Source organism: Gadus morhua, chromosome 6, assembly GCF_902167405.1.
Source record: "Gadus morhua chromosome 6, gadMor3.0, whole genome shotgun sequence".
Lineage (NCBI taxonomy): Eukaryota > Metazoa > Chordata > Actinopteri > Gadiformes > Gadidae > Gadus > Gadus morhua.
Genome location: NC_044053.1, coordinates 16,708,523 through 16,720,896, shown reverse-complemented (window position 1 = coordinate 16,720,896; position 12,374 = coordinate 16,708,523). Strand labels below are relative to the sequence as shown.

The window sequence follows — 12,374 nt, the reverse complement described above, 5'->3', positions numbered from 1 at the left end:
CACGAGAAATTACTATTAACTGGCTCCGTGGGAGGATATAGTAAATGTTAGTTCAAAGGGATTTCTAAATGAAAATGGTCCTTGTCATAGGCGCTAGCGGGAAAAATGGCCAAAAGTATAGTGTAGTAGGTAGTGTGGTTCCTTTTGACTGGTGAATAATGATCTCTTGCCTGTGGAATGGGTCTATGCCGTTTATATAGAGGGTGATAACAATAATTGATTGATAATACTTTATAAAACTATTATGCAACACAATGTTTCGGAATAACTCACCAATGTTACCAAACTACTCCGTTCATCACTTCACCATTGTCACACTTTATTATTCCACTTGAGGGATTGTTGTATTACGAATACTTCAAACACACGTGCTTGCGTGTGTGTGTGTGTGTGTGTGTGTGTGTGTGCTCGTGTGTGTGTGTGTGTGTCCTTGTAGCTTTGCATGTGGCAACACCATTCACCTAGAATGGTCTTTCATTTGTAATGTCCAAAGTCACCCCCAATCTCCTTTGTTTGGCAAGAGCTGGCAGATATTTACTGTAATTTTAGAAATTGTTATTTTCCTTCATAACCGAGGCAAGCTGATAACTCTCCCCTTTGTATGAGGAGTATCCAGTCCTCAACCATGGTCGTTCTTAAACCTAATCACAGAAAAACAGCATGCCGGTTTGAATTTGCTTTCGACCCCAGTATTCGAATATTTCCTTCCAAAAATGCTAATGTGTCCTTTTCACTTATCCATGACCGACCTTCTAATCCACCGACCGACCCACCAACAGATTCCCCGTTTCGTCAGCAGGGTTTGAAAACATCTGATCCCTTTTGAGTTTAACTTGTGTGCTTCTCACAGTGCATGGCTGTTCTCTTAAAAGGTCCAATATGTAACAAATTTACTGTACTAAATCATAAAATGACCATGATATGTCGTTGGGGATTAAGAAAACATGTCGATACAAAAAGACTGGTTTCTTTGTTTAGAGTATCCCGGGTTGACCGATGTGAGACAAATTGGCAGACAAAAACAGCATGATGCAGCTATGGAAGCTATCAAACTAGTTTGATCAACTGAGATTGTATTGGATTCTATTCAACCTAAAAACGTCAACCTCTTTCGAAAAAGGGTAAAACACGGGTGCAATTCAAAGATTGGAAAGATGGAGACAGCCTACAGCCCAGAAGGATTTCAAGAACGAATGTCACATGAGCTGAACAATAAAAACATTAGCTGATCGACTTACAGTTTAGGACTCACGGTCGCTTGTCATTGTCGAAATAGAATAATTGTGCTTGTCTCAAAATGTAATGTTGTGTTCTGCGAGTCCTAAACATGGCAAACTGCGTGAGCGTTGAGTCTGGAGAGGAGGGGGTTGACTTCAGTTTGGGCACTGACTTGGAATATATTCTACATTAAAGATGGTGGATGTTATACAGCCCGAGATTGATCCACAAATCCTATGGTACTTATGGCTTTGTAAATCTTTATGGCAAGTGCACCAACAGTGCCCCGTAATGTATAATGTTACATTGCACTATATTGACGTTTACAATATAACTCTCATTTAAAGTGGGAAGCTAAAATCCGACATGTGTTTTGCCCCTACCCTCTCTCATTTGTCAATTTCTTTGACCCATTTTTAGTTCAGGCCACATTTGTATTGTAAACGAATACAACAAATCCTTGGATTGAACACAGCTCTTTTCTCATATTCTTTATTCTTCATTGAAGCCCAGTAATTGGTTCATTACATTAATGAAAACACCATCCATCCATCTGTCCATTTACTAGCTACCCACCCATCCTCATAATCCACATATTGCAGATTATGTCTATGGCCAGGGCTATTGCTGGCCTGGCGCCTTCCCCAGCTGAATACGAGTGCAAGACAGGAAGACAATGTGAATGGAACACTAATCCATTGCATGGACACACACACACACACACACACAGACGCACTCAAGCACACATCAAAACACTAAATAGGGTTGTTTTTTTCACACCAAGTTTGTCTATTGGTATCCAAGCTATCCTCGGGGAATCATATTCTCCCTGCCAACTGTCCCTCTCCTGTGCTCGGTCCCTACCCTGCAGGTGTGGGGAGGCTGTGGAGAAGAATAAGCACTTGATCGGGCCGGACCAGAAGGAGTACCAACAGGAGCTGAAGAAGAACTACAACCGGCTGAGGGAGAACCTTCGGCCCATGTTGGAGAGGAAGATCCCGGAGCTCTATAAACCCATCATCAAGCCACGACTGGAGAACAGGTAACCTTTGCACAGGTAACACTGTTACCCGAGACACTCATCTTGGATCCAGCAGTCCTACTGTGTTTATAGCAGAACCTATGGGGGTGGACCTGAACGGGGGACCGTTCAGTGCATGGGCAGTTATGTAACTATCAAGAGTAGATATTTGATTGAAGGGAAACTGATTTGCTGTGTCATTCTGTCTCCCCATCCATCCTCCCCATCCCTACCTGCCTCCTTCTACCTTCTTTTACCCTCTCGCTGCTCTTCTCTTCTAAAGGGACTCCTTCAAACGGCTCAGTCTTCGCAGAACTCCAGAGGAAAACTCCTGAGATGTCACTGCTCACCAGAGAAAAGATCGAGAGAGTTAGAGGGGGGGGAGGGATAGATGGAGAGAGAAAAAAGGGAAAGGAGAAGACAACACATGGATGAGTTGGAAGAGGACCGGAAAAAGAGGGAATCACTTTGGAAGGGGGTCAGAGCAGAGTCCGGGGAGAGTGGTGGTATTTGCAGCAGCAATTTAACTTCACTCTAAGTTCTAGTTTTGACTAGTTATTCAATTTTGCTGTCTTTATCAGTTCTTCGTTTTGACAGTATAATAACAAGGGGAAACTTGGACCAACGGACGGAATTTGCTTTCTCATCCCAATATGTAGCGATTCACTGTACATTGATACCTTCTGCTCCGAGCTGTCAAATATTTTTTGACGCAAATGCAGATGCAACCCCCTTAATGCTGCAAACACCTTTGCTTGGGTGATTCGAGTGGTGTGGAGTTGGACTCTGAGGTCCTTGCAGGCCCAGGGACTGCATATGTGCCAAGATTGCCAGTGTCTCATTCATGCACACATGCATGTCTGAGACACGCACGGATCTGTGTATTCAAAATTGTATAATAGAATATGAATTATTTTTGTCGTACTGAAGCCACTTTGTACCCAATCATGATAACAGATTATGGTATGTGATCAAAAGGCCTTTCGTTTTTTATTTCTTCTTGGTGGCTGCCAATTGCGGATGTTCCCATCAAAGAGGCAAACCTGTGAATGGTTTCGGTCACTGGAAAAATCTACAGGATTATGTCGTCAACAGCAGATTAGATTTATTTTCATGTTGGGCATATCTGCCAGTGTAGATAGTAGCGTTTAACTTATTCAGAGTTTTCTTATTTTGTCGTTTTTTTAACTGATACATATAATTTAGCTGAAGGTCTAAATTGAAATAGCTTATTTAGATCCACAATGTATCCATAGTGTAAATATATCAGAGGATTAAAAATTGTTTACTGAGGAATAAACGTTGTTCATTATTATTTTATTACGACTCATTTTAGAAGCAGTGCAGCAAATTATTTGAACGTTCTTCATCTTCCACGATCAATATGCACTTACTTAAAGGGGACCTATTATGCTTTTTCGACTTTTATGACCTATAAACGTTGTTATAATGATTGATAGTCATGTTTAACCATACTTAAGTGTCAATTAATGACGTACATGCATTTCGACGTATTCCCTGGTGACAGTCTGGGGTGGCTGTGCAGAGCGCTAAACACTCGGGACAACGTTTGCGATTCACTTGTTCACATTTCCGGGAAATCATCTACGTAGAGGCACTCCTGCCACGCCCCCATATGCCTGGTCAAATCTGCCTGTGCGCGCGCTTCAAGGAAGGTAACCAATCACAAAGGAGTGGGGTTGGCAGGAGGGGGGCGAGGGGGCGGAGAAGGACGAAACCGAGCGTTGACAGAGAATGCTGAAAGCGCCCAGATGAGAGGAAGAGTTTCCCGAAAATCTACATTGTTTTTTGTGTATGGTTAAACATGACTATCAATCATTATAACAGCGTTTATAGGTCATAAAAGTCGAAAAAGCATAATAGGTCCCCTTTAAAATACTTGGTGCGACATTTAAACTGTTTGCTTTTTATTGATGAGGTTAGAAAATCCTCCCAAATAGATTCTGCAACTCCAAAAAATAGGCAGTTGGTAACTGTCGCAACTTTTAGACAATTAAGAAAGGCCCCATGATGTAAATGTATATTGTCCCTATTAGGAATTCCATGATGTGTTATGTTTTATTTTTATTTTGTATATGTGTTTTAGTCCTGTCATATTGTATTAACCTAATGTGGAATTGTAATTCCTTGTAATGCACATGTCATGGTCATGCACTTGAATAAAACAATGTGCCCTCCTTGCGTTTGATAATTTATCCAATGTTTTTACATCACATAATGTTTAGTCTTATTCTATGTACACTTGCCCCCATAGATGGTATTTTTTTCCCTCTTTGGCCACTGGTGTGAAGAGGAAATGAGGGTAGATGGTCTATTCAACCATCATGGAGTAGACCAATTAATGTAAGGATTGATACCTAGGGCTAGGCAGTTTGCCCAAGGATGTTTACCTCGACTGCTGACACTGGGTTGTTGCCCAATCCTATAATCAATACTTTAAAAAACTTTTTAGTTTTCGGATGTTTTGTGAACGACATTTCCTCTTCCTCAAATCCGACCCATATTCTAATATACTTCTACGACGTGACCACATATTAAAAGATTCGCAATGATTTTACTGAACTACAAATGAGATGCACAATGTACTACAATAAGCTGGCGTCGCATAACGAGTGACGACATAAAGAGTTGCCTTGAGCATGCGGGAAGCAGGTCGGTAGGTAGGTACCAATCGGTCCACTCCATGGTCACTGTACATTTCATTCACAGTGAGCGTGAGCGTTCTGTTTGTGGACGTAGCGAGGTTTTCAAATGATTACGTTACACTAGACTCGTAGATTGTGAGAATCGTAATAAATAAGTACTTTGACCATACCGTTTAGGCAGCTGCGTTCGTGCCCTTAACTTTTACATATCGGAAGATATTAGTTTTAGTGTTTAATCTGGTTAATAAACATATTTTTCAGGTGGCTTGTATAACGGTTGAATGGTTAACGTTGGGCCCCAATTAGCTTGGTGGCAAGTTGAAGTTATTCATTAAAATAGGATAATTTCTTCGATTAAAACTTTATTACCTTTTTCCCTGATGGGCATAAGGCATCCAAGGACGCAGACGTGTTGCATGCGGGGCATGCTCTTTACTCTGTTGAAGGTTTTTAATTTAAACGCAACTTATCTTTTAAATATGTGCAGCTGCCCTGGCCAAACTGACAGGAACTGATAGTAAATAGTAATTGCAACTCTCTGTTGCCAGGCATCGCTTGTGTGCCCGCTGCGGGCTAGAGAGACGTTTTGACTGTAGAAACTATAGCAAGTTATTTGTACGATTTGGCTTTGGTGTGAGTTGCTTGGTAGGGGAAGGTCATGACTCATATCTTAACAAGCAGTTTCCATGCTTTTACCCGACATCGGGTGTGTGTCCAGTGTCCACACATTGTTTTGATATAATGTTTCAGCTAGCTTTAACATAAGGCTTCTGACAGATTGTCTAACACGTGTTATAATAGAACCCAGAAATATAGCTTCCAGATATTTGAAAAAATATTATTTTTGCACTGATATCATTTGAGAAAGAACCAACAGGTGTATGTACCTGCAATAGAGGACTCTGCAGTTTCAAGTTATATTTGGACGGAATAAGTCTTTACAACTTTAAGTACAATTATAACGTTAAATACTTGGACAAAATATAGCATTGTAAATTAAATGTTTTTTTATAAGTGCGGTCCTGAAACTGCAGCCTCCTATATTGCAGAATCATGCTGTTAAAGGTCCCATGGCATGAACATTTAACTTTATGAGGTTTTCTAACATTAATATGAGTTCTTGGGGAACTAGCCTGCCTATGGTCCCCCAGTAGCTAGAAATTACGTTAGGTGCAAAACGAGCACTAGCTATCCTGCTCTGCCTTTGAAAAAACAAAGCTCAGACGCGCAGATTTGGAATTTTTCCCTGTATGTCGTCATGGAATATGTTACCTCCCCATTTCTCTGCTTTGCCTAATGAGCGGCGACCGTTCGAGCACCATGTGTGTGTGTGTGTGTGTGTGTGTGAATACACACAATGAAACGCTGGTTAGGGTGGCTGCTGAAGTGTTGTACACTTCGTTATTTGGATTACCGTTCTGCTGTTGGTGTTATGGCGCCTAACACGTCGGGTTCTCTGACGTCTCTGGTATTTCCACAGCGAGACTCGATCGTAGAGGGGGTTATCTAAGCCATGGTTGAGAAAGAATTGGGGGGGAAAGGTACTTTGGCTTTGACTCCCTGAGGTACATGAACCACAACATGGAGGAGAAAGGGATTGACCGCGATTGTTCCCTGCAGGAGCCCCGCTGCCCGCTGTTGAGGCACCAATGCCTCGGCAGCGGGCAGCGGGCAGCAGGCAGCGCCGAGGCACCACTGCCCCATGGCGGCGGTGGAGTCTCGTGATGGGGGTGCCACGCGGCAGCGGGCAGCAGGGCTCCGGCGGGAAACAATCACGGGCAACAATCCCTTTCTTCTCCATGTCGCGGTTCAGTCTACATCAGATTGAAGTGGAAGAACCAGAGACGTCGGAGAACCAGTCGTTTGAGATTCATATTATTGTCTCGAGGCGCACACAGCTTTTGGCCGTGATAATATATATTATATGATATAGATCTCTAATATGATATTATTTAGATATAGAGCTCCAGGACTCCCGCCGGAGCACCCAGAGTGTTCTAGGATATTTACAGAACACGGCCAAAACGCCTCGCTATTGCGATACATCCACTGTAAACACGAGCGCATGGTACCGTGGCCACAAGCTGCTCAAGGCCACACCCCCCCACCCTCCACCTTGACCCGCCTCTAAAAAACGCCACGTTTGTGGAAAGCTCATTGTGGGACTGTCTCATGGTGGCTGTTATTCTGCACCAAGGCTGAATTTCTTCAACGTATTCAAATACTGTATTAAGGGCCCACTAACACCTATATGTAAGCATCCATAAAGTAGCATGCCATGGGACTTTTAACAGACAGCGATCTCTAAGCATATCGTTATAAGGCAGTGTGACGTCAACTTTACTTTAACGTGTGAACAGATGCATGCAAAAACGATATTTCTTTGCTTAGAGGCCAGCCAATTACAGTTAACCTTTGAACCCATCTAGGTGGTGGTATGGAGCCTGATGGGGACCAAGACACAGATGACCTTCCGCTTCGAGCAAACGCCAACCAAATACGAGTGAGACACTATGTGCTGGACCTGACAGTACAGCTTCACAACAAGGTTATCGCTGGTAGCATAGCTTTATTCCTGGAACCTGTTGTAGAAGCTACAGATGGAGCTGGAGTCGGGTTGCGACAGACTGACATGGCCAGGTCACCGTGCGAAGGATACATGGATTCATCTGAGGCTTTGGTGTCCGGAGAAAGCACGGTGAATGAATCAGCGTCTATGTCCAACTGCGGCACAAGGGCTGGACCAATACCAGAAACCAGCCCTTTATCTGTAGGAACATCACTGGAAAGCACGAGCGATGATGGGGACTTCACTCTGGTGCTGGACTGCTGTGATCTCGACATATTGCAAGTGGAGGAGTTGGACGTCACCTCCGTGCCTTCCATGTCCAACCTTTTAGAGGAGGTCAGAGACCGTCACCCTCGAGACCGCTCGGCGGCCATGCTTCAGAGACTGGTCTCCATGCCTTCTGCTCATTGGAGACGACAGCACCAGCTGTTCTCAGAGTGCAGTGGTGCCCCCGGTAATCCAGAAGCAGGCCCAGTGGAGTTCCACACGGACCGTTGGAGCCTGCGGGTGAAGAAGAGGGGCATTACCAGCCCGGTCAATTTCCCACGGGGCCTGAGAGTCTCTTATGAGACCAGACCAGCGGGTCGCTCCATCAGGTGGACCCAAGACCAGGATAAGAGGTCTGTTACAATAATGCAATAAACACTGATGGAAAACCATGACAAAATTATCTGGTAATTGGGCATCTGGCAACTATAGGGTTAATTGGTTTCGATGAATATGTTGAGGTGCCATAACTGACCTGTCGCACCAGCTCACCATCCCTATAACTGGGTGAAGCGTCCAACGCTGGGTGAATTCTGCTTCTCAGTGAGAGGTGCCCAAGATTGTAAGCTGCTCCTGTCAAACTCCTCCCTCACTCTTGGTGTGGGAGGTGCAGTTGAAGCATAATTGGTAGTTCAGTACTTATACATTTACATAATATATACCAACAAATTATTATATATATATATATATATATACCATTATGTGCTTGAGTGAGTATTTCATGTGATGTTCTGGGATGTTTTATGTTTTAAAACGACATATTTATATTTATACTCATGAGCTTGAGGGATTGTGTCATGTGATGTTATGTGATATTTTATGTTTTTAATTCACAAAGGAACATGCTACAGGATAATAGATGTCGTTATGCATTAGTGTAAAGTCTGTTGGCCAAGGAAATAACTGTTGTTTACACCTTGTTTACCCCTTCCAGGGTTTGTGTTTATACTGCAGGCTCCCCCATCAACAATAGAGCCCTCTTCCCCTGCCAAGAGCCGCCTGTTGCCATGTCAACATGGCAGGCTAGAGTCCGGGCCCCTGGCGAGTGTGTGGTTTTGATGAGTGGGGAGAACGTAGCCCTCCCCATTAAGGATGGGGAGACAGGTAATCCACTCATTCCAATCAACAAGCTTAACTTTATTTATACACCCCATGACTTTATGTACACAGCACTTACAGTGGAAAAATACATGTGATGCAACACTCTTCACGATAGGAAGCCTGATGATCTAAATGATCTACCAGTAAACTGTAAGAATGTTGGAAAAGTAATGATTGTGCATTTAGGGACTTAATTTTTTTTTAAGCATATTGGAAAGTATTCCATAACTGTGGGGAAGGAAGCCAGCATCGGACAAACCATAATGGCGTAGATGACTGATCCATTGGCTTTGTAGAGGGATCAAAAAGCAGTGTATTGGACTAATCCATCCTGCTGGAAATAAAAAATTGGCAAAAGCTTCTCTGTGTCACCTTGAGTGAGAAAAGGTCAGACCCTGACAAATGACCATGACAGATACTGTTCTGTGGATGACTAAAGACTGGCCGGTGACTTCTATGAGTGCTCCCTTTTTTGGAATTTGCTTTATCTCTGGATAATTTTGGACCGCACCTACCGTTTTGTTTTCCCCTCTCACTTGTCCTTCATCTTCCTCCTCTCGTGTTTTTTCCACTCCTCCTTATCTAACTTCCCATTCTTCATTCAAACCCTTCCTTTCCCCGGCCCTCCCATACACAGGCCTCCTAATCTGGGACTACTACGTCACAATGCCCATGCCTGCCTCCACCTTTACTTTGGCGGTGGGCTGCTGGCGTAGAGCCATAGCAGAACCTCACACCGCCTCCTGGAGTGCGGGCGAGGCTCCAGTGAGTGAGTACAGCGGAGTACCGGCCAACACCGATGCCGAGCCCAGGGCAGGATCCCAGACCGGGCCCATGTCTAGACCTGGAAGCTCAACCAGGCAAGTAATAAAGGGGTTCCCACTCAACGTTGGCAGGAATTATATTAATTTCCCTGAGTTATTGCCCCCCCCAACCCCCTTCGGTTCTTCCCTTATGATCTCCCCCTCTCCAGACTGTCGTTAACCCCCACTTGGCCCCAGTGCATTCCATAGCAGTACTTTTCCCTTCACCGTACCAAAATTAGGACAGGTGAAGCAAGGGTGGGGGATCGGTATTCACACTCAATCACAGGCGTTGACACTTTTTTGGAAGGAAGTTTCAAACTGATTTATCTTTCTCTCAGGTGGTTGGAGGCGGTGCGCATTCTTTGATTGGGATAAGTTAATTGAGCGGATGGTATTACCTATGTCTGCATGCCGCGGTTAGAGAAAACAAGAATCTAATAACAGGCAATCAAACCCAATGCTGTGTAGGATCCGCGCCTTAATGTCTTAAATGGACGCTTCGGTCGGGTTAAGTAGAGGCTCATTTAGTCTATTAGGTGTGGGTTGTATGGTGGGCCAAGCATCGGACCTCTTTGCCCGGTGGTTTTGGCTTGGGCCGCGGTGTTCTCCCCTCCGCTGCCCCGCATGTTGGCCAGGCCGCCACTGGGTTTCCAGTAATCCCCCCCCCCTTCCCCACATGGTTTTCCCGCAGCAGCGGCCCAGCTATGGCCTTTTGCTGGGCCCCAGGAATCTCCTGCCACAAGGAAGGCCTTTATTTTTCAATGAATGGCTGGAAGGAAAGTTGGAGCGCTCTCTGAACCTCTGGAACAGCGCTCAAGGCGGAGTAAAAAAGGAGCGGGATATTGGAGTTGAAGGGAATGGAACTCCGTGTCGCCACCTTCATATTTCTGCGCTCACGGCGGTTTGCCCCAGTGACGTTCGTGTTCACATTTTCCATCGCTCTGGTTTCCATACCTTATGCACAGACAGGGGACGGATAGTCCTCGCCACCGAAACCACTGCATATCCTTTTTCAAGAATATGCAGCCATTCAAGTATTCTTCATTAACGACGATTCGAAAGGCCATTGCCCCCATTTAATTAATTTATTTTTTGTTGACGCGCTACAGTGGCGTGCCAACTGGCCGTTCATCCTCTCCGTCCGAGACTGGCCCTGAGAGCGGGCGCCACACTGGAACGTGTCACTCAGCCGCGGTCGATGGCGGTGTCAGCTGTTCCCATAGCGACTACCCTTGCCGTTTCAACGAACGGTCAGCTTGGACTCAACGGGTGGTCCCGCATCGCGTGTTTGCCCCCGCCTGTCTGCTGCAGAAAGCCAGGGTGATTGTGAACCTCAAACTCAACTTCCCACATAATGCATGCTTGGCCAGATGAGTTTTAGTCAACTCGACACTGGGATATACAGTACAGATAAACACGTGTATCATTGTCATTTTAAGGTACAGTAATACCTTTAATTTATTGTTTTGATTGATCACATTCAAAGTATCAGTAATTTAGATATATAGCATAAATAAGTGAATAAATAATACCTAAATATTGTACATTCATAGTTATTAAATTCTGCTAATCTACTATGACTTCCTGAAATCGAAACTATCCTATCCTCCCATATACGTGATGGGATGCTTCTGTTGTTGTTCCCCCTCAGCTGGGGGTCCTTGCTTTGCTGCCGCAGTGCTTGGCTGCAGCTCACGCGGTCCTGGGGGTCCACCCCTTCCCACGTCTGGACGTCCTCATCGTCCCTGAAGGGTTCTCTAGCCTGGGCATGGCCAGGTAAGAATGGGCGTAAAGCAGTGCAATACGTGTGTGGAAGCTGTTTAGCTTCAGGTTTGGCTGGAAGAACCTGAAGTGGATTCATGTCATGGGCCCTTTTTTTGTTTGTTTTTCCATCAAAATGAAACAAGAGCTGACCGTTGACGTCATGCAACTCACTTTACTCTCCCTCTTCATAACACAGTATGATCTTCTTATTTAGGGTATAACAGTCCAATGTTAATCCTCTCAAGGCTTTAACCTTCTCTAGTCTTAGCCAGTAAGCCCAGTAAGCCTGGGTTTCAGCTCTATTCTCTGACCTCCCTGTGGCAGGGTAAGGGGGCACACAAATACCCAGAAATAATGTCTGGTCTGATCCCGAGAACTAACTGGATTGTCTCACTTTCACTTGTGTGTTGGATGGTGTTCCCCACCGAGGGGCCTTTGATCAGGGTGGCGCTGAACCTCGGATTACTCCGGGGGAACTAAAATAATGGAAACCACAAGTGAAACTCCAGCCAATACGGAAATCTACTTTTCAGCTCTCACCGCATATTTTATATATTTTTAGTTGGATTATTTTTGCTGCCCTTTAAGGAGCCGCTCCATTCTGTATTCCACTCCTTTTCATTAATTTTTCCATTTTATTATCCCTCCTTCTCCTTTGTTTTGATTCCCCAAAACTCTTCCCTCCAACCGTCCTTCTTCCATTTTTCCAAACCTCTGGCCATTCGTTGTTCATAAAAAAGACTCTCCCATCTCATATGGCTTCTGTTTCTCGTCCTACCCATTGCGTTCCCCGACTGCACCTCAACTCTCCCTCCATCCTTTATTCCATTGCCAAACCCCGCCTCCCCATTTCCCCCTCTCCCGTTTTATTGAATTGGTTTTAATACTGTATATCCTGCGTGCCTAAGACTGTGCCGTCTCTTTCATGGGGGCCAAACCTAACAGCTCTCAGTCTTAAAATC

General features: G+C 44.6%; 2 protein-coding genes across 6 annotated transcripts in view; both read left to right on the top strand.

Annotated features, from left to right (window-relative positions):
- The window catches only part of dock8 (dedicator of cytokinesis 8), a 49,460-nt gene extending 45,019 nt beyond the window's left edge, over positions 1-4,441 (top strand). For all 3 annotated transcript variants that reach the window (XM_030358533.1, XM_030358532.1, XM_030358534.1), the window contains 2 exons: positions 2,090-2,260; positions 2,523-4,441. In XM_030358533.1, the coding sequence (XP_030214393.1) occupies positions 2,090-2,260; positions 2,523-2,574 (223 nt within the window). In that variant the 3' untranslated portion in view covers positions 2,575-4,441. The remainder of the gene's footprint in view (positions 1-2,089; positions 2,261-2,522) is intronic.
- Positions 4,442-4,872: 431 nt separating this feature from the next.
- Positions 4,873-12,374, top strand: part of aopep (aminopeptidase O (putative)) — an 80,098-nt gene continuing 72,596 nt past the window's right edge. Inside the window, exons 1-6 of one of the 3 annotated variants that reach the window (XM_030358540.1) lie at positions 4,873-4,920; positions 7,335-8,094; positions 8,676-8,845; positions 9,480-9,702; positions 10,758-10,968; positions 11,300-11,424. In XM_030358540.1, the coding sequence (XP_030214400.1) occupies positions 7,343-8,094; positions 8,676-8,845; positions 9,480-9,702; positions 10,758-10,968; positions 11,300-11,424 (1,481 nt within the window). In that variant the 5' untranslated portion in view covers positions 4,873-4,920; positions 7,335-7,342. The remainder of the gene's footprint in view (positions 4,921-7,334; positions 8,095-8,675; positions 8,846-9,479; positions 9,703-10,757; positions 10,969-11,299; positions 11,425-12,374) is intronic. The other 2 variants (XM_030358538.1, XM_030358537.1) reach the window with 2 other exon arrangements.